Source organism: Gavia stellata, chromosome 17 (genome assembly GCF_030936135.1).
Source record: "Gavia stellata isolate bGavSte3 chromosome 17, bGavSte3.hap2, whole genome shotgun sequence".
NCBI classification, from domain to species: domain Eukaryota; kingdom Metazoa; phylum Chordata; class Aves; order Gaviiformes; family Gaviidae; genus Gavia; species Gavia stellata.
In genome coordinates this window covers 8,892,244-8,915,142 of record NC_082610.1, presented here as the reverse complement: position 1 = coordinate 8,915,142, position 22,899 = coordinate 8,892,244, and the positions used below count along the sequence as shown (strand labels likewise).

The window sequence follows — 22,899 nt, the reverse complement described above, 5'->3', positions numbered from 1 at the left end:
TCTTCCATCTCAGCCTTCCAGGTTCCCAATGGAATGGTGATTGAGGTAACATTGGCCAGGGTCCCAAAGGGAAATTGTTGGGCTTCAGGGGATGCTGGTTTCTGCTTCCCAGCACGTATAATGACCAGTAAGTCTTCCTCTTGAGACAAACTTTGCACAGGCTCCACAGTAAAAGCAGCTTAACAGAGAGCACTCTTTATTGTCAAGATGAGCTCATAACTAGCAAATATAATCCAATTTTTTCTCATTAAAACTTGTGCAAATCAGTCCCCCCCCAAGGTCTAGATAAATAATTCTGAAAGAAGGCAAAGAAATTCTTATATAGGCAGGTTAGGCAGTTCTAGAATTTTAGTGCCAAATCTGAAGTAGGAAAAGTGAGAAATATAGAAATGCAACCCCCACAGATACAGATTTTTTATTTTTTTTTTAAAGACTGGAACCATACCTTGGCCCTAACAAGGATAATAGGCATAAAGAACTAAGCTGTTATATAGTTACTGTATTTTTATGGCTTCCAGAAGTCAGTTGGGTACCCAGCGTAACTTGGAGTGGATGCAAGCCTGTTCTAATTTTGGCTACAGTGATGTACAAGGGAATATTCAATCCCCTTGCTTGCTCTTTCTTGCAAAAAGCATAACAGTGTTTAAATTAAGATTTCCTCTGTAATAAATATAACCATATACTCTAATCTGTATGTTCCATTCTCAAACACATACACTATATGCAACTTCAAAATAGCTGGCATTAACTTTAGAGTGCTTAATTATAAAAAAATACAGCCACTAAACACAGTGAAGTTAAGGAAATAGATACAAGAAAAAAACCCTATCTACTTTATTAATTTCTCTTTATTTTTAAGCTTGAGCACATAACAGCCTTTCATAATTTGTAGTCTAAACTTAATAAGGTATGGTACTGAAAATGGAATGTTAAGATATAATGTTTCCTTCAGTCATTTTGTTATTGAATTAGTTTTCCATTTACCAATGCAATCAGTTCTATTTTATGATCGATCACAGAAGTATACCACACTATTTCTTATATCATATGCTATTCCCAGTATTTATGCCCTTATAGTAAAAAGTTGCCTTTTGTTGAAGAACATAGATTGAACAGAAATGCTCTCAAATGTTTAAAATACTTTGTAAAAAACAGCCTGTACATAGTTCTGTAGGTTTTACCAGAGGTGTATAATTTTTCAGCGTTACATCGTAATGCCAATTTCCTGAAGGAGCTTTGACTACAAAAGGCATGAATATGTTTTCAAAGGATGATGGATAAATTGGTGGGTGGTAATATAATATATCTTAGGCAGCTGATCAGGGCTTTTTATCCTCTGCTTGTCTTTTAGTTATACACAATTTCAAGATAATTATGGTCTATAAGAATGTCTTTTCCCCTTCCTACTACCAGCAATATTTGTCTTGGTTATAGGTTCAAGGAACTTCCAATCACATCATTAAATTAGAATAGGGCAATTATGGCATCTCAGCAGAGAACTGAATGTATAAATAGACTGACCACACAATATGGACATAAGGCAGTTAATTAACTGCTTTTATGTAAAACACCAGTTAATTAGAATACTAGCTATAGAATATATTGAATTAATACTTGAATTTTATAAAATAAAAACCAAGCATAAAATGTTTACTTCAGGTTGATATATACCATATATATGTTGCCTTTCCACTAAAGAGTACAGTCCAATCAGATACTGAAAATAAATTAATTGCTAATCTCATTAAATAAAATGCTATGTTATTCAGTAGTCAGATACATTATATTAGAATCCTGACTTGGTGGAGACATCCAAATCCCAAACAGCTCATTTTTATGACAGGAGAGGACTTCTTGAAGCACCTAAAGGTCCTCTCTTTTAGAAGTCAAGTGAGGCAATCATTGGGAAAACACCTCCACTTCTGTGATTTGGAGACTTAACTATGGCCAATGCCAGTCTTAGATCAACTTTTTCCAGGTGTGGCAATAACGTTTTTTAGGTAACACATACTGGAATTTCAAGAAATGCCTAAGCTTTCCAAGTGTGAAAGTAGGTAATTTTCTAGATTGATGCCTAGCATACTACAGGGTTACTTCACTGAAGCAACTTCAAGACAGCAATACAAACCAGAGAAATCAACTCTACCGTGTCTTGTCTGTTAAGCAAAGGAAGTGTTGACTAGTCAAGGTAAGAGTAGAAAAGCATAGACAAGAGTACTGTTGGATATATAAACACATAAATGGAGGAAAAAACCAAGACAAAATTGTTTTTCTCAATTTTCCTGTAGCAATATTGTCCATCCTTTTATAATCTCTTATAGGAACACCACTATGGAGTTACAATAGAGGAATGCAGTATTATTACCAAGTGTCTACCCCTGAAAAGTAAGAAGGAAAATTTTGCCCAAATCAGACAACAGTGCTCAGTAAGTCACATCACGAACTAACTGAACACAAACTCAACCTGGTACAAGAAGGATAGATGTATGTAACAACGTCTGTTGATTAACTTGCAAAAGCATAAAGAACAGAAGCTAGGAAAAATATGACATGCTATGAACAACTGATTCAAAGGTGAATGAAAGAATAATAAAATCTATGTTAGATACTCCATTTTAAGAAATTTTAACGCAATGCAATAAAAATATTCATTTGAATAATTTAATTTTGATGAGAAAAACAAACGCAATGATCACGTATTGTACGGTCAGAGAGTTAGTGACTTGATTATCAGCTAACAAATACTGTTTAAAAATATAGCACCTTCTTATGTAATTCATACTTCACAATCAAATTCTAACTTATTTGTTTAGGCTATATTCTAAACCACAAGAACAAATGATAAAAATTTCAGCCCTAAATGAACCCTTTTTAGGTTCAATATCATAAAAAAAATTACTAGATTTTTCATAACCACAATCATATAATTTAATTAAGAATATACTTTTTCCTGAATACTGAAGATAATATTGAATAGATAAGGCATAGAATCTACCATCACTAGGTAGGAAAAAAGAAAAGTAATCATTTTGTCCAGAAATAGTCTCTGAAGACTCTTAAGGAAATAGCCAGACTTCACTTCATGCAGAAGTAATCAGTAAATTATATGCTACTTTTGATATTAGAAAAAAGCAGCCTTAGAAAGACATAAAATATTTAATGAAATTTTGTAAGATTATCCTCACACTTCAGCATTTTTTGCAGTGTTGATCAGGCTTTTTCCCTTATATAATTTCCGTATAATGGAAACTATCAGTGTTTGATTAAGAGCTGACTGAATTCTGAAAGGAACCTTTCTATATGACCTGATCCAAAGCTGACCATGTTTCATAGTAGAAAAAAGACATTCAGAATGAAAAGTATGTGTAAAGGAAGTTGTAAAGATGTTAAATGATTTTTCTTTTCTATAGCAAACTACAATAAATATCTATACAAATTGTACACTGTTTCCACCACAATATATTGGAAGCAGCTTAACTACTCTTCCACTGTAAACTACTGGGTTTACTCAAACCATGCAACTAAGCCAGCTAGTCTGTCTGGTTTTTGTCCATAATCAAAATAAAGGATAAGTAGGCTCCTAGCCTGACTTGGCCTTGGGAGGATCTCACTCCATTGTCCATAGATGGAGGCTAGGAGCTAAATTTAATTCCCAAATCTGGTTAGTGTAAATACTCCTGCACTTCCCAAGACATTCTTATAAGTCACCAAGATGAATTAATTTCTTACTTCACAATATATACTCTTTAAAATACATTTAAATTCACCAAGACATTACAGCTTTATTTGTCAAAAGCTATGAGTCTTCTTTACCTTTAAGATGTTGTCAGGATGCTCTTTAGCAGAAGCAACAAATAAGTCATGTCCACAGACAACTCCCTCTGCGAGAAAATACTTGAACAACAAATTGGAGTAAAGACCGTATTTGTCTTCCTCTGTGAAAACAAGAATGGTTGGAATTTTTTCTTTTTTGTTAGATACATCACCCACCTCTATTTTCACAATGTACAACAGAGATAATAGGTAAAACATGATTCCAAAGCTTTAAAAATAATGCTTGATAATATTGTATTCCTGATTTTTCAAGCCAGATAAATAGTTCTCAATCATGTATTTGATTCTAAGATATGGATGGGATACAGGAATAGTGCTATCTTCCTAACAAGGTTTCCCATAAGTATCAACTAAGATTACCGAAATCATGGTTTAATGGGAAGGGGTTTTGTTCATTTGGGAGAACTGTGTTAATATTTATATTCTTAATGCTTACAATATTAATCAACTTGCTTAAAATATCTATTAATTGATGCTTTTCAAAATTTAATCATATTTGGCATACTAAAGCTATATAAAGCTATCGTTTCTTACAGGGACATTCTTACATCTGCATTTCTTTCAAAACTGAACTACAAAAATAGACAAAACAAATGGATATATTGAAAAAATAGACAATTTGCAACGCCATTTTTGAAAACTAATCAGAGCAAAATAATGAACACATTCAAAAGACACATGAACTTATAGTTTAAAAAGTGAGACAATACTTGTCAACAGACATTGTGAATACTAGCCTACTGAAATAAAAACACAAACTCCCACTGACTTCAGAAAGGCTAATATTTCCTTCAGCTTCTTTGTTACAAGTTAAGTATCAGAAAATACCAGAATTAGAAAGTCTTAATAAGCTTCATATAATTAAAACCTATCATAACTCAAAACTATGGGGGAAGTGAATGAGTAAATAATAATTGAAACCTGAACCATCTGTGATTTGCTTTATTTTTAGGAAACATAAACAATAGCAATGTTAATGCTAGCAAAAAAACATTCCTAACAATACAACTACCTGATTAATTGTCCAGTAAAATTTTAGATCATGCCCTTTGGAGCAACATATTTCTGACATTTATTCAGAAAGATATCTGAAATATTTTGTTTGGGAGAAAAGTAAATGCTACAATGTAAGGTTTCACTTTTTCATCTGTTAATCTGGATGCTGGAAGATAATACACAGGGATGTTGTGGCAGAAAAATACAGAGAGATAGATTATCTTTATACAGAACAAACAAGACTTAATCCATTCTTTGTGTGACTTGGAAGCATTTTCTTCCCTATTATGAATCACATATGAAAATATTAAAAGAAAAACCACAAAACCAGTAACAAAGGCTGAAAATAAGAAAGTTGTCATTCATATCTAACTTGTAAAAAATACTAAAGAAGGAAAAAAAAAAAGAATATAACTTTGATATGTACCAGAATAGTATGTTTTGGAGCTTAACAGTCAAAAAGAACCAATGGAGTGGGAGGAAAGGAAGAAAGCAGATGTGCATCCAAAAAGGAGAAAGAACATTAATAGCAATGGGGAAACTTAAAAAAAAAAAAAAAAAAAAATCACAGAAAAATAATGTTGCACTTCTACACTGCTAATATCATACACAAATACTGACACTTTCAGTGCTTCGATTAACAAGATAAAGAAATTTAAACCAGACGTTTTCAAATTCACTGGAGAAGGAACAGTTCTCCCAGAGATATTCCCCATCCTCCATGGGACATTGGGCAAAACAGAATTTATTTCCTGCTTTTTTTATTTCACTTTTAAATTTAGTATTTGGGATTTTTTATTTAAAGTTAAAAGGCATAAACTTAAAATTTGGAAAATTTATTTCTTTCATTTATTTCTTCTCCTGTCTTCAGAGTAATCCCTAAAGATATAACATCAAGATTAGCTACTTTGTTGTTAAGGAGAAATACTTATTTAAAAGTTTCCCTTTCATTACACCCAAGAAATGAACTAAATGTGACTCCAAAGCAGCATTTCGAGATAGAGGAAAATGCTCTGTAACACAGCCGCTAAGACAGGAAATTACATAAAATTGGACATCCAAATAAGCCAAAGGAAATACAATAATTACAATGCTATTGCTACTAGTACTAGCCATTGATATATCCAGCTTATTGTAGAGTCTGAGGGTTTTAAGAACTCAGATTGTATTAGTATAATTTACCTTTGGTACTGTTAACCTGCTTAGTAGGCCATATTAGCCTTCTAATATACTTCCAATAACACATTTATCTTTTTAAAAAATATCAGTCTAGTGAAAAATATGGACAGACCAGTATCGTGAAAAGTACAGTACTGACAAATGCTTACTGTTGGCAGTGCTGGGTTCCCTATTAAAATTTCAGCAGGATTGATTTCCAAAAGCATTACAGAATTACAAACTGCAATTTCCTTGAAAGTTTGGAGCTCTTAATTAAATATCACATGCTTAAAAAGCCATTAATAGTGTTACTGAAGAACTGTTTTCCTAGTAACTCAGCTCCATACACTGTATGGTGACTGAGGATGTAGGTCCATGTATGAGACTAGGATGGAGACAAGACTCAATTCAGATAAAACTGAAGCACTACAGCTGCAGAAGCAAAAAGTAGAACTGACACCATTTAAAGTTTTGAGAAGTATTTCAGTCTTATTTTGTAAATACAGTCTTTGGAGCTTGCTTAGATCTTAAACTGCTTCAACAAGAGGGAAAAAAACCTCATTTGCAGAGTAATTCTCCCTTATAACTGGAGTCCAGGAACACATACAGCTCCTGCCCCCTACATGTTGGCTCTCTCTAGTTATTTATGCTTTGGTTGCTTACTGCAATATAATTGGTAATATATTATTTACAGTATATTGACTTCCATGTGCTAATCTCCATCTATGAAGCTCTCAATTTAAGACCCAAAGCCCTCTAGAAATCAAAGTGACAGCATTATATCTACTTATTAATTCTTTTTTTATAAAAAACTGTCTAAGCTACCTGAAAGAAGCCACCAAGCCTCCCATATAACCACATCATTGCAGCAGATGAGGAAGGACACAATTTTGTCAGACCTCCCTTCCTTTGAACAAGGAAAAGGAACACTAGATGGGTGCTCTGGAAGGATCCTCAGCTGTAACATTTACTTCTTCCTTGGTGAATCAAAAAATCTTGATTTCTTCATTTTTATCTACAGGTTAAAGTTCACCTTCATCATTTGAGGCACAGAAACACTGAGTTGTATTGCATATAGACAGGACTTAACTGACATTTAATGGAGTATAAGCCAATATCTCATTTAGTCCAAGTATTTTATGGTTTGTGTACATGCCTGCAACTATACAGTGAGTCTTTCTGGACCATAATTTTTGGTATTAATCACTCCTTAGACAGTAAACAACATGCTCAATTTGTGCCAAACATAACATGGAAACTCCATAAAGCATGGATAAATATAAGAAATCACACTGTGTGTTGATGATTATTTAACTAAATTAAGAGGAAATAAGGCTGTAGTAGTTAAGAGGAATTTTTAATCAAATTTTATTTGAAATGCTGAAATGTTAAAACAAACTATAGAAGCAATGGGGAACAGGGATATAAACCCTTTTACTGACCTATCCAAGATTATAATTCATTTTGTTGAGTGATAGACTTATTTGTAATATAACAGGACTAAAGAGGTTCTTACACTGCCATACCCTTCCAAAACATATTTTACAAAACAATAAGGAATTTTCAATTTAGCAAATTAAAAACATTTACATTCAGTGTAAGGACACATCATTTTAGCATTAGCCTTTCCTTTAGTCTTCTTACATTGATTTTCGTAACAGTAAAGTTACAGTAAAAATAGGAAATGAACTATTGGAGAGTGATCTAAATATAATACACCTTATAGTCTGCTACAGTACTCTAAGGATTAAATGTGTCTCAGAAAGCCTTTACAAACAGTGTATCTTGAATTGTTAAAGTCAATGCATCTGTAAGAATCCCTCAGTTCTTCAATTTGTCACATAGAGGATGGCTTTTTATTGATTCATTTCTAGGTCACTAAACTTTTGTGGTATTCAAAAGATCTAAAGTGCACCCATATGGGGCTTTTCTGATAGCATCCATTGTACCCTGGCTTCAATAGTTATGTTACTATTCAAAACCATAGGAGTACAGCTTTCTTGTTGTAAATAAACAAACAAATCATTTAGCACAGGTACTTCAGTAGCTCACTGCTTACTTTCATAGATAAATTGAATGAAATGCTTCAAAGTATATTTGCTTTCTGATAAGGCTTGGACTTACTATTTTGATGGCTAGGATAAATTCTCAACTATTGTATTTTTTCTTCCAAATTACACCCACATCCAAAAGAACTACCTCCATTCTATATGTGTAGGAACTAACACTTAAGTGCCTTTTAGTCAGGCAAGATACTTAAGACAAGCCGGGCCCAAGTCTTTATTCTTAGCCTCCATACTAAAGAGTTGTCCATCGGCCGCCTTCATTGTGAACTTTACTTCCAGCTAATAAGGCACATAAACAAATAAGACTCTTGCAGCTGCAGACTCTCTTCTGGTTCCAGTCACCGCAAGTCACACAACAGTCCGCAGCTTTCTCTGATTCCTTTTGAACAAAGAGCGTTCTACAGCTAAGTAGCAGGTGAGTAACTAGTGAAGCGTAAAACTATACAAGGAAAAGAGATTATTTACCTAGAAGTTATGCATATTGTCTCCAGGACAAAACCTCTTCTGATCCTACAGATAAGGTCATAAATAAAATAGTTTATTGTGATCATTATCCATTGTTCTCTTTCCACAACAGCATGCTTTCACGGCTAAAATAGTCATGAAGAAAAAGCAGTATTGTCAGTTCCAGTGCAATGAATTCCAACATATAACCATGTTGAAAACTAAGGATAAAGACCAATTCCCAACACCTTTGTACATGGATGGTCTGTAGCTACCGCTCAGAGAAATCAGTGGGTCATGGAATTAGATACAAAATTTTAAGGCACTGGAGTTTAGCTAGAGCACACAAGACAAAGAGAGCAGATATAAGTGAGGGACTGTAAATACATAATTCATATAAAAATCAAGGACTAAAATCTCATCTAATTATGTAAATTTGTATGTAAACCTGTGGCCTTAAGAAAAATCTCTAGCCATAACCACTCCCCCTGCACAGAGGTATTCATGTTCCAAGGGTGGGATGGAGGATAAGCACTGTAACTTGAAAAGGAACAAAAAGTCAGGAACAAAATCCACCATAAGGTAACAAATATATATAGATCATATTTATAATAGCTGACTTTTAAACATCAGTATATTAAATGGCATGAAGGTCTCTGAAAAACTCCAAAGATAATTTGTAGCATAATTGCTTAAAATGATGAGAGTTACAGGAGGAAAAAATAAGACTGCAACAATGTAATGTACAGAAAGCTTACTTTTTTTTTCTCTGTACAAGGTCTAGACAGGTTGCCCTAAAGCTGCCAAAAGCCTGTCATAGCCTATCAGTATTGATCATTTTTTCACCAGATAGTTCTACAGTATGGTACTGTGACCTAAGGTGTGTCTTTCTGTAGCTATGAAACATCTTCTAAATTGCTGCAGGTTATAAGATGCGATTCTTTTAATAATCTGAAATTCCATTTAAAAGATACTTTACTAATGTCCACATTCACTAAGCTTGAGGGGTTATACTCTGTGTCACTTGCATTTAATTAGCACATGCCAAAACGGAGTTGTCAAACATGTAAGTTACAATATTTGGCATTTGGCCATACTTCAGGAAGGTGAATTCTGGTAACTTGTATTTTCGAGAATTATATTTAGCAAATCACTGTTTTGTACCTCTCCGGAGATTATCTTTTTCAACTTTAAAAAGATGATAAATTCAATTATATTGACAAGTGAAGAGAGCTCTTACCAGTCAGGTTAAATTGCATGTCTAGCAAAAATAATAGTAGCTAATTAAAGTAGCTGAAACTGCCTCAAGGCTTAGAATGTACAAGTATAGACCTGCTTTTAACCAGATAACTTTAACTTTTAATAATTGACCTCAGCTACCAACAAAAATCCTCCTACTGATAATCTTTAAAACATTTAGCCATCAATGACCTTGTCAAATCTAGAGCATCTTAAAGGTATGTAAGAATAGGTTGTTGTAGGGTACCCAGGACAGACCTATTTCAGTGCGCTGTAACTCACTATGCAGAATGTGTTATATAAACAAGGCTTATATTTAAAAAACAAAATAACATCCTCCTGGAAACTCTTCCTGAGGCTGGCAAAACAGACATACAACAGGTTAGAGTACATCAGAGAGGGGAGGGGGGAAAGGAGTGTGCTTAATCAACAGCTGCACTATTTGTTTGTTTTGAAAGGGGAGATTCTTCTAGAAAGCTAATCTTCTGGAGCAGTTTAAGATTAAACAACAAACAAATGGTGTCACATTCATATTGAACAAACTGTTTTGATAGTGTTCAAATTTCATTTCACGCAGAGTCAGAATGCTTGTTTTACCACTTCTTATAAACCCAGTACAGTAAGATCTTTTGAAATTAAAGTACTAGTTAAAATCCAAAACATTCTTGCTCTATGAACAAAATCCAGAAAGTTTCAAGTTCCTCTAGTAGCTAGGATCTTGCATGAGACTACCATGTGGCTCAACTCTCTAAATCTCATATAAATAAAACACTGTCAAAAGAATATATTATAGAATTAAGTTTAACTGAAAATCATGATGCTCTTTATTGTGACTTAAATTTAAAAGAATTGTGCACTTATATTTCAAACACTTACATATTCAGTCTTATCAAGTAACCTGTGCTATTACTACATCTCCAGAACACAACAGTTAAAATAAATATTTTAATACCCTGAATCTACTATTATTTGGTTAAATTAACCAAGATAATGTGTCAAATAATGAAGATGAGCATTTAATTTGCAAAGGGAGCTAAGCTAAAAGTAATGCAATTTTTTCTTGCCTTAGAGAATGTTGAAGGAAGGGGGAAGAATTTAACCTTTTTATAACACTTGGAGTACAACGCAGAAAGATCTTCCTAGGAGGTTTATCACTGACAGCTTCAATCCTGTATAATATTAAGCTTGCCTAGACTAATCTCATGACAGAATTTCTTTGTATACTGACAGGATATTCTAACAATGCAGTTACAATTTTACCTGCACCAACTTTAAAAATTAATCTAAAATTTTTTAGAATAATGAGCCATGAATAAATATAGTCCTTCATTTAAGACTTTTTGTATATAATTATATGTTTCAAAAGAATATATGGTAAGTTTTATTTCAGAAAAAAATCAGTTTTCAAATCTAAAAGAGAGATTCTCCTTTGTGTTTCTGTGAAGCTAAGTTTAATATCAGATCACAAATAACCAACCAACGGGGGGGATAAGTAAATTAAAACCCACCACTGAGTATTGCCAGCTATGGACTCGGGAGGGGAAGAAAAATCCAGGTAAAAATCCTATCATTTTCAAATCATTGAGTCTTGTCATCTCTTTCATTAGAACACAAAGCTCAGTTCCTTTGTACTCACTTCATCTGGTGCCATTAAGGTCAGGTCAAATGGATAGCTAACCCTATGCTCAACAGTAGCCAAAAGCAGATATTTAGGAAGAGGTAATAAGAACTGAACAAGCAAATGTGATTCTTCACCCAAGCACTTGCTCAGCCTCCCACCATTTGTAGCTCTACGACTTCCTTAGCTGGACTTGGTGTCCACTAACCTAGGAATGCAAATGGCTTTCTCTTCCATCAAGCTGCCTAGTTTCCCCTCTGAGACCATGATTTTTTTTAACATCCACAATACCCTACGATGAAGTATTCCACCACCTACTTGCATACCATCTGAAGAAAAACTTATTTTTGTTTAATGACAATGTGCCAGCTAGTAGCTTCATTTGATGCCACCCAGTTCATCTACTGGAAGAGGCACTGAATATTGTAATGGGAAAACAAAACAAAACTCATCTAGTTTCATAATCTCTGATCTGTGTAAGATATGATAGGTTCTAACATTTTTTTCTTCTTCCTTTGTCCATAGCACGATTGCAGCTCTTCTCAAACTGAGTGAGAAAAGCAAGATCTTCACTGAAAGCAGTAAGAGATAAAACTTCTATCATTTTTCCTGGATTCTAAGAAATTTGGGTGAAATTTCATGAGAAAATTAAGCTTAACTGGCACTTTCTGCCTTGAAAAAGGCCATCTACTTTCCCTCCTAGCCCCCACTGTGCACTCCTTCCCCTTGTGCTGGCTCTGGTACTCATCTTGCATGTTAGTGAGCTGATTCAGGTCACTAAACAGACAGAAAAGTCTCCTCTCTTTAACCGGGTGCGTGTTCTGCCAACCTGGGGAGCTGAGAGTTGAAAAGCACCAGCACCAGCTCAAAGAACAACAAGATTGCACAGCCAAGAACGGGGAGAAGGATTTGGACAACTTCTTTCAGCAATAGTGAACTGCTGTAACAATTCAGTTTTCTCAAAAAATCTGAACAGCCATTACACAGATAGTGGCCTATATGGAATTAGGTAATGTCAGTTATTTTTTCTGGCAGGCAACTATACAAATTACTTAATCTGCACCACAACATACACTAATTTATACACTTTACATAAAAATCAAGATTTTCTAAGATTCAAATAAGTTCTCCCCAAATCTCATTGTTAGGTTCTTTAGTGTTAAGACTAATTAAAAATATTACAACAATTCAAAATATTTTAACTGAAATTCTAGATACAAATGTAGACCAGTCTCCCAAGTGACGGCTGTCATTCCACAGTGAAAGTAAACACAGATAAAATGTTGGGACCACACTGTTTTCATCCCTTTCAGAAAATGACTGAAAATTACTGATTAAATCTTTCTTAAGGCTGAAAAGCTACACTCTGAACAGCTGCTAGCCTGCTGGTGCCTATCACTAGAGACATGATGTTTTTGTCTTTGCATAAATTTCATGCCAACAAATTCTAAACAGTAATACTAGAAATACTTTCAAGTGATCAGGAGACTAAACTTATTGGAAGTAAAAAGCCTACTTCAGAATATCAAGGAGGATATAATGGGAAGGATGCAATGGCAATCTCTTACATTGTTGTATTAGGTCTGGCTGAGATGGAGTTTATTTTCCCCATAGCAGCCCTCACAGTGCTGTGCTGAGTATTGGTAGCTCGAAAAGTGTTGATAACACTCCAGCATTTTGACTACCGCTGAGCAGGGCTTGCACAGCATCAGGGCTGTCTCTCCAACATTCCCCCCTCACCAGTAGGCTGGGGCTGGGCAAGATCTTGGGAGGGGACATAGCCAGGACAGCTGACCCAAACTGACCAAAGGGATATTCCATACCATATGACATCTGCTCAGCAATAAAAGATAAGAGAAGAAGGAGGAAGGGGGGGAATTTGTTATTTACGTTTCTCTTCCAGAGCAACCGCTACGCATACTGAAGCCCTGCTTCCCGGGAAGTGGCTGGACATCGCCTGCTGATGGGAAGTAGAGAATAAATCTTTTGTTTTCCTTTGCTTCTGCATGCGGCCTTTGCTTTTGCTATAATAAACTGCCTTTATCTTGATCCATGAGGTTTGGTTTTTTTTGATAGAGCGGCTTGGTGGCACTAAATGATAGAGCGGCTTGGTGGCACCTGGCATCCAGCCAAGGTCAACCCACCACAGTTGTGAAGCTAGTTTGCATTATAAACACCAAGAATGCATATTAGAAATGAACACAGAGTATGGTTCCTAGCTTTGATTATGAGAATGCCATTTGAAATAGTGTCAGAAGCATTACTAAAGTGAAGATAAATGGCATGTCCTGCTTATCCTCTATCCACAAGTTCATTCTCTCATACAGAAAGATTATTCAACATACCGGCTACTACTTATATCCTTGTTTTCTTCTGAACTATAGTTCAAAGCCTGCAATTCAGCAACTCCTCCAACAGCAAGCAAAAATAGAAACTGTATTTGTATTTTCTAATCTTCCAGTTCCTTCTTTCCTTCACTGTCCTCTACCAGTTCTCATAAGCACTAATAGTCCTAATACTTCACCAGCAAGCTCTTAAAATACTCTGCATACGCAATTTATTTGAAATCACCTAAATCACCTAGGCATACGCTAGTCTGTTTTTCTCCACACAATGCTGAAATCTAGTCCCTGTTCTCAATTATGATAGTCATGAGATTTCAGCACTCCTTCTGGGTGAAGATTAATACAAAAAATTTTTACAATTTTCCTCTTTCTCAGTATCAACTATGACTAGCTTTTCCACTTCATCAAGTAACCAACCAGCCCTTACCTTGGACTTCTCATAACTATTGAGGTACTTAAGAAAAATCTATATTAGTCTCGATAATTCTTGCTAGACATATCTTACTCTGTACCTGAGTTTTTCAGATTTTGTCTCTACACTCCCATTTTACAATTTTGCATTGATTCTCAACAACCTGTGAGGCATTCAAAAGCTCAGGATGTAGCCAAAATGGTGCCTTACTACACTTTCAATCTTCTGCAATGAGAAACTGACATTTTTATCTGTAATAACACATTTTTTTACTTTTATTTTCCAGATTTTACCTAACCATTTCAAATCTATTAACAGTTGTCTTCCTGTTTTAATTTAAATTTAATTTAAATTTAATTTAAAATAATACATTCATTTTTAAGGCTTTAATGCAGGATTTTCGGCACTTAATATGTAGACATTCAGACTTTGCTTGTTGTAGCTCAAATAGCTTTGCAATGTGATATATGTTTTCATCACTCCTACAAATAAGGAAATTGAGGTACTTTACCTCTTATTCAGTGGGAGAAAACAACCACACAACTTTCTAGACTCAAACAGTTCAGAGAAATTGCAGTAACTGGAAACCTAAGAGCTAGATCTGTTGTCCCTAGGTTCCTAGTTCTCTGTTCCAGCAAGTTGGTATCAAAAAGTAGTATTTAAGTTGTTATACTACTTAAGATGTGAACACAGATTACAGATGCAGGTGTTTTCCACATAACTACAGTTGTTTCTCTAGTAACCTTTCATTTTTTTCCTGTAATATCATTTCTTTTTGCTAGGAAAGTAACAAGCATGAAAGTTTCTTATAAGAACCATTAATCTGATAAACATTTAAAATAGTAAAAAAAAAAAAAAATTAAAAAAAAAAAAATCATTTTTATCACCATTCAGCCCTTACATCACTTTGAAGTAATTTTGGATCCTTAGAACCCTAAGATTAATGAACTGATGTGACAAATCAGATGGTATCTCCTTCAATTTCTCTTCTGCAACAATAACTGTCTCTACTTACATGCTGAAACTGTAAGTACTTACAAGACTAACTTATAAGAAGTTAGTCTTCCCTCACAATTGTGGTTTTGGTGGCTATGCTTAAACTGAGGGGGCTGGGAAATGTTTCTTAGCTCTAAGGTCCAGTATGTACCCTAAGGATATGAAGACAAGATGTATGTGTACAATAGTCCTTTTCTCCTTTGCTACACTTTAAATAAAAAGGAAAGCTGGGCATCTCAGCTGCAATGGAGACATGGTACAATCTACAAAGACAGTTTCAATGCAGTCTGCAAATGGAATTCTGCTGTAGCCTATTTTATCATCTCAGTGTGCCTCATCCACATCCTAACAGAAATCAGGCTTCCATCAGCTTTCTCTCAGTTGATTCTGGCAATGAAAAGATTAAAAGATTCTGTATTTCACATCTTCCTCAGAAAGCCAAATTAAAAAAACCCAAATCTTTGAGATGATAAACACTCTGAATATTATAGGAAATCAAGTAGTTCAGAAAAATCTTAAATAATTTGAAAATTTTCCTAAAAAGTCCTGAAATTTTCTAAATGCTCTGCTTTCAAACGGAATTCTGCGGTATTCTTCTTGGGGGCTCAAACCTGTCTAAAAGTAAGGTTTTGATCCACCTCCAGTAATTCTTGAAATAGATAACAGTCCACTCTGAAGGCTATCCAAAGTGAAGGGGTCTGAGAGTTATACTTTCTTAAAGTCTGAGTTTAAAAAACAATGAAAAGACAGGTTATTTGATAAAGACATTAAAATGAGCAAACGATATCAGAATATGGCTTTAAGTATCTATATGTTCTATACTAACCAATAAGAAGAAGGGTTCCAACAGCTACGCCTCCACCTGGAAACAAAACAAAATGAAGAATAAAGTAAGACTACATTTTAATACTATGTTAGAGAACAATTAAGTTTTCTTAGTTTATAAGTCAAAGAAAGGTGATAACAGGGAATTTAAAAATATAAAAGTGAACAACATTTTAATTACCTTTGCAATACTTCCTACAATTCTCCATTATGAAATAATTATACATTACATGTAATTATATATTACACATTACAATTACTTTCATAATATACTCTACTATCATCATTGCAGTAAAAAGATCCTGCAGAGCTCTACGCAACCACGCTCAAGTACTACAATAATGATGTATGGTCTCAGCCAATGAATTTTTACTTGGATGACTCAAGTGAGTAAACATTCTCCAAATTAAATCCGTATTAATCACTACCAAGTGATATTCCTTTGTACCAAGAACCATGTATGTAAAGTGACCTACATGAAGCTAGCAAATTTCCACCCAAGTCAGGCAAAATCCTGGCTCCACTGGTTTTTATCTTATTACTGAAAACAGATACGACAATAAGGCAGATAGGATTTCACCCAATGAAACCTGGACTGACAGATCATAAACATCATAACACATATCTGGAAAAAATAATACTATTAAAGTCTTTTATAGTATGTCTTGGGTATAAAAACAACTCTATGAATGCAGTCGATTGAAATATTTGTTCAAAAATAAAAATATGTTTTGCCGGATTTATACATGGCCACTACAATTTTCCTTTCTCTTTGCTTAAACAATTACAATCAATGCTTATCACAGATGACTAACTGAATAACAGACAGAACAGAATACTCCCAATATCTTTTGATTCTTACCCCACTGATCTCAACAATGTGGAGGAACCAGAAAAAAAAAATCTATGACCTCCCATCCTGACAGCTTTATTTCCTCCTTGAAGAGACAGCAAGCATAATTATGTAACAGCAGTTTAAACAGTTGTCCCAGGAAGGAATTTTAAGAAAAACAGAGGAAGAATTCATATTTTACTTTACGTGAAGAGTAAACTGCTTTATAATCTGAATTCTAAGACTGAAAATAGTGGAATAACTTGAAATTAGACTACAAATATTTTATTGCACAATCATACAAGACTGTGACAGGAAAGCTCAAAATTCCTGGAAGTGTTCAGATGGCCATATGTAACTAGTCTATTTTGCAGTGTTTTGCATAAAAGAAACTGCAGTATGTCTTCTGCAGTTACATACTGCTTTAAAAGCAAATTAGGAGCAAACTGAATCACATCAACACAATATCCAAAGCTCTTGATAAAAGAAGTCAGTTCTGGACTGCATAGATGGACTCTAGTGAATAATTCAGTCTATCAGTGGATAATTCAGTCTATCAATTTAAGAGCTCATTAAACCTCACTTGAAATTAATTCCAATAGGGATTGGCTCAATTTCTTAATCTTTAGTCCTGCTGGTGGGACTACGAATGTCTGTAGCACCTGTAATGTTGATATATACCCAGAAGGAAGAGAAAAAGCAAATTTCTCTCCCATAGGTCAAAAAGTGCTAATATTATCACATAATAATACCTGAATTAAGAATCACAACAGAATCACTTTGTCATCACGTCATGATGTACCACAATTTGAGCAGTACATCACCATGCAACTGTTTAGTCAGCTACTAATTTCATGGTTGTACTTCAACGCATCACAGATTTTTAAGCTATGCTCCTGAGTCAAGATGTACAAATGCCTCAATATTTACAGCAAGCTTATCAAGTAATCAAGCACTTCCTAGATATTTAAAAGAACTCCAACTATAAGTACTGTTTATTGGAAAGTTAGAATCACTTATGAAATCCCTGTGTTCTAATCCGCCAATTTTTGTTTAATTTTATTTGTTCAGGAAACAAATGCAAATTAACTCAAAAGATGTACTATGAAAACAGCCATAGGTAATGTATTGCCTCATGGCAATAAGGACTTAAAATCTTGGTTATAAAAAGCTCACTTGTAGCCACCATAGAAATAGTCTCTCTTCTGCTTTTAAATTGCTTGCAACAAGAGAGAATTTGTTTGTCAAACAGTATGTCAGCACAGTCAAAATTCTCACAAGCTGTATTTTCAGATCATCAATTGTACTGTCTCTTTCTACGAGCCAGAGTTGTAACATATGTGCACATACCCTGGTTGCTAAAGGCGAACTCAGGTCAGAGGATTGGCTTTACGTTATCAAATATAGTGAACAGTTTGAACAAGTGTATTCTATTAGATGGAATGTAAAACTATTGCAGGCACCATGGTTACATATGGATATTACAATGAGCAATAGTAATAGTACATTAAACAAAAAACAGATGACAGGAAAAAGTAGCAGGAATGTTGATAGAATCAAAAGGAAGTAGTAAAATCTTCAAGTTTCCTAAGAAAACTGCTGTGAAATTGTAATTCTTTCTTATTTTGCTATTTTAATTTTTCTTTGCCAGTATCTAAGGCAGTACTACACATAAACAACTAAGCAAGACTTGTAACCTTCCACATTGCTACCTACAGCAATGAGATTTAAGACCTTAGGGACAGAAACGCAGCAAACTTTGCAACTTCAGAACTGTCCCGATTGTTTTCAAAGCGTATCTGTGACCTTCTTCAAGAAGCTTGAAACAAAACATTCAATACCAAGCATGTAATGGTTACATTACACGATAGTTACAGCTCATTACAGAAAGCTGCTTTGGCACAAAGCAGGCATATATGGTCTATAAACCTTGAAAGTAAACTTGACGATAAAGCCTGGACGTGTAAGAAGCACCTTAATGGTAACATGGCATTTGAAATCCAGCACTTATCTACCACTTCTTTTTGAAAGGAAATGCATTTATTAAGGAGGAGCTAGCTATCAACAATAATGTAACAAATCAGCCAGTAGCTGTAGGGTAAAAGAAATTCCTCCACATATCCTCTGCCTTTTCCTCTTGTCAAAAGTTTCTAATTAGACCTGTGTCTGATGACAGCATGCTTTCTCTTACTCACAGTTACTCATAAGCTATATCTTCACGTCTGGCAAGTAATACCATACTTGGGTTGCACCTTCTGGACAAGGCAAACTCAAATCCAAGCCCAAAGCATGAGAACTGGAAGGCTATGCCTGGTGACCATTTAAAAATATGTCTATAAAAAATACCAGGCTAAAACAGTTTATAATAATTTCCATTGGTAATTGATACAAAAAGGTTTGTCCTCAGTCCCTGGTGACAATAAAATGATATATTTTGTACACTCAATTCATTAACTGCTAGTGGGTAAGATGAAAGAAAAAAAGTAATGGCATTCTTTAAGAAACACATAAACAGCATTCTGCAAGACATTTATGAAGCATTTTCACACACACCCAAAAAGGACATGAAGGAGAGCAAGTACAAACTTCGACAGTCAGTAGAAGCCGGTAGTGGGCGGCATCAACAGAAGCTCAGTCAGTTGGTCAAGGGATGTGACCACTCCTACTCCCCTTTACTCAGCACTCATTAGATCACATCTGGAATACAATGTCCAGTTTTGGGCCCCTCAGTACAAGAAAGAAGTAAAGATGAGATGGGAGTGGCTGAAGGAACTGGGTTTGTTTAACCTGAAGAAGAGAGGCAGACCTAAGAGCAGCCTGCCAGTACCTAAGAGAAGCTACTGAGAAGACAGTTGAGCTCTTTGCTGAGGTGCACAGTAGGAGGACAAGAAACAACAGGCATAAAAAAGGGAAAAGTTCCAAGTGGATATAAGGAAAAAGAAAATTCCCTACAAAGATAATTAAGCATTGGACTGGGTTGTCTGGGTTGTCCATATTCCATGTACTCCTCCAGGGATGAATGAGCAAAGCTCAGGTCAAGCCTTCCTCACCTAAAAGTAGTCCCATCTATGTACGCTGAAGATGTACTGCAACTGTATCAGTAGTTAGTAAAAGGATCACGCAGCCCTAATGCATACAGATAAAACATACTGTTTATACCTGTGAAATGAATTAGTTCCCAAACCAAGTAAACGGTGCTAGTTCATGCCACAGATTAAAACATAGCAATGGTCACAGCGCATCAGTCCAAGGAACTATCTAGCATCTTGACACTGACAGTAGGCAAAAGCAGATTCACAGACAGTAAGAACAGCATCACCCCAGTGTAACATATCTAAACAGGGCATTTATAATGAGGTAACCATGGCCAGCAAGACAGAAAAGCCACACTGAGAGTTCAGTCTTATAGTCAAACGCATCCTAAAAATTGCCGTACTGAAGAACCAGAACCACACCACATTCAACTACGAGTTGATTCAGCGAACATGTTTTTCAAAACCAGAAACTTCAGCCCTTTTACCGTGGCAGTTTTAGATATGACAGGAATGTGTTACTAAGTAAATTTACAGACTAGCTTTCCACTCTAGAAAAGTTGCTTAAACGGATTTAAACGAACGGTAAATGCCGATCTTCTCCTCAACAAGCAGGCTACAAAGCAGGCGCACCTGCCTCTACCGCCTCCCTCCTCCTCACACCGGGCGGGGGGGGGGGGGGGGGGGGGGGGGGGGGGGCTCAAGGCGGGAAACGGATCCTGCTTTGCCCCTTCCTCTTACCCCCCATCCTCCCCCCAACCCCGCGAACTGTGGGGAGGGAGGAAAAGCCTGCGGGAGTATCTGCGAGGGTCTTGGAAGGTAAATGACAGGCAGGGCCTGACAAAGGAGAGGGCCGCTGGGCGGGGGGGGGGGCAGCACCCAGGTCCCGCTCTCCACCAACCTAGCACACAGTCCAGGGAGGGGAGCCCGCTGGAGAGCAGCAGCTGCCCATGGCGAACGGAAGGCCGAGTGCCCGCAACAGCGGCCAGGCGGCTGCCAGCCGCGGCCTTCCGCTGGAAGCTGGTGGCCCCGCCGCCCCGCGCCGCCCCGCCGGCCGCCGCCATCTCGGCTGCCTGTGGGTTGACAGGAGCGAGGGGACGCCGGGAAGAATCAAACCCTTTCCTTTCCACCAATGGGAGAGCGGCTTGGGAAACCCGCTATCCAATGGGAGAACGCGTTGTTTGCACGTCCCGGGCTAAAGGGGCGGGGGAAGGGCTGGGGCGCCCGGTAGCGAGCAGGCAGGTGAGTGTGGTGGGGCCGGGCCGGAGGGCGCGGGGTGCCGCTTTGGCGGGGGTCCTGGAGCTCCGGCCGAGCTGGGAGCCTGGGGCTGAGGGGGGCCGGTGGCGGCCGGGGCTCGTCCCGTCCTCGTCCCGTCCTGGCGCGGGGCCGGCGTGAGGAGGCGTGGGTAGTGCGGTGCCGGTGGCTCGGCCTCGGCGGCCGTGCTGCGGAGGGGAAAACCGCGCTTTCCTCCCTCGGGGGGGTTGGGGTGCCCGAGGTGTCGGGAAGGCTTGAAGTACAGTGAGTCGTGGAGGGAGAGGCTCGCCTGGCCTGTGCACCCCTGAGTTCCCTCGCCAGGCTCTGTGCCGCACCGTCGGCGTCATCTCCTCCGAAAAAAGCCTTTCTTGTGAGCCAGCCTGGACGTGAATAGGAAGGAAAAAGTATTTGTAAACCGTTATTTTTTTCTAACCGTATTTAAGTAACTGTATGTAACATAGTATACTAGTATGCTTGGAGTCCCTCTCTTGTATGTAAATAACCACGGACCTGTAATAAATGTATGATTTAAGACCTCTCACTTGGAAGCAAGATCTTGCATCAATATGGTGGCTCTGGACCATGCCATAAGCCAAGAGCTATAGCAGAAAAAGTTGCTTTATGTGAGGAATATAATTTATGTCTTCATAAGCGTTTATTATTGAATTGGTTACTAATATCATAGAAAGTTATTTTGTGTGTTTTGGAAGATTCGTATGTCCTTTACTCTTTATTAGCAATTTATGGACAGTAGCCTGTGGTCTTGTACATGGCAGCAAACAACTGTCCTAAACTTGAATGTATGTAAGAAATTCGTGAAATACCTGAATTTGATATTTTCTTTTCTGTTCTTATTTTATACAAAGACATTAAAGTGCTTTTTATTGTAATGGAAAATTTTAGTATGTTTGCTTTGTATGTCAACACTTGATGTTATAGTACTCTGAATTTAAGAGAAATCCCTATGAGCATATAGAATAGCCACTGTCACAAGTACTTGTGTATTTGTTTTTAACCTATTGGTGTTTCAAATGCATCAAAAGCTACTTGAAGACATTTGCATGTAGCAGGATGTACTAATGAGGCTCTAATGTTATAATTTCCCGCTCTCCATCTTTAATTTCAATAAATTACTTCTGTTATTTCTATAAACCATGGTTTTTGAACACCTGTGGTTTTAATTGATTTTTAATTTCCTCTTTTTTAATTGAGGAAAAAAATATTAAATATGAACAGCAAGAAAGAAGAATATGTTAAGTCTTGAACCTCAAAGTTTTTTCTTCTTATCAAATTCAAGTTCAGGAGCATGAAGTTCCTGTATTACATCTTCCCAGCTGGTGAAATGGCATTGATTTTGCTGCTGACCAAGCTTCTTTACATGTCAAGGAGTAGACAGTTTAAGATCTTTATCATGAGTATCGAGAGGTTGTCTTAATGCCACAGTGTGAAATACTAAATAATAAATATTTAATATCAAATGCAGATTATTGTCCAGTGGACATTAGAAGTGTTTTGTCTTTAGAGGAAAAAAAATCAAATGAGGCATTTAAAAACATGGCAAGAAATAAATTTAGCTATTAAATGTCATTTCTGTAGGAACTGACTAATGATTTGTGAATATCTGGAATAGGAAAGACTTAACAAAATAAAGGCATAAAGAGTAATTCACAATTCTTTTAAGAGTTCAAGAATCCATTATTGTCAGTGGGGTTCTCTGGTGTAAATTCTGTATAATTGAGTGAGGAGGCTGAAACTTACAGAGAGTTCTCCACTTTTAAAACCTCACATCAGCTCTTCCATTTCTTACTGTATTGTCATTCTGGAGTCCAGATACCTAAATGTTTCAGA

The 22,899-nt window shown here is 36.4% G+C and overlaps 2 protein-coding genes across 2 annotated transcripts in view; one reads left to right on the top strand and one right to left on the bottom strand.

The window, feature by feature from the left end:
• Positions 1-20,861, bottom strand: part of ELP4 (elongator acetyltransferase complex subunit 4) — a 151,497-nt gene extending 130,636 nt beyond the window's left edge. The window contains exons 1-3 of the mRNA XM_059825963.1: positions 20,699-20,861; positions 15,935-15,970; positions 3,814-3,935 (exon numbers count right to left, since the gene is read on the bottom strand). Of these exons, the coding sequence (XP_059681946.1) occupies positions 3,814-3,935; positions 15,935-15,970; positions 20,699-20,861 (321 nt within the window). The remainder of the gene's footprint in view (positions 1-3,813; positions 3,936-15,934; positions 15,971-20,698) is intronic.
• A 158-nt stretch (positions 20,862-21,019) lies between these two features.
• Positions 21,020-22,899, top strand: part of IMMP1L (inner mitochondrial membrane peptidase subunit 1) — a 36,953-nt gene continuing 35,073 nt past the window's right edge. The window contains exon 1 of the mRNA XM_059825796.1: positions 21,020-21,039. The gene's annotated coding sequence lies outside the window, so the exon portion shown is untranslated. The remainder of the gene's footprint in view (positions 21,040-22,899) is intronic.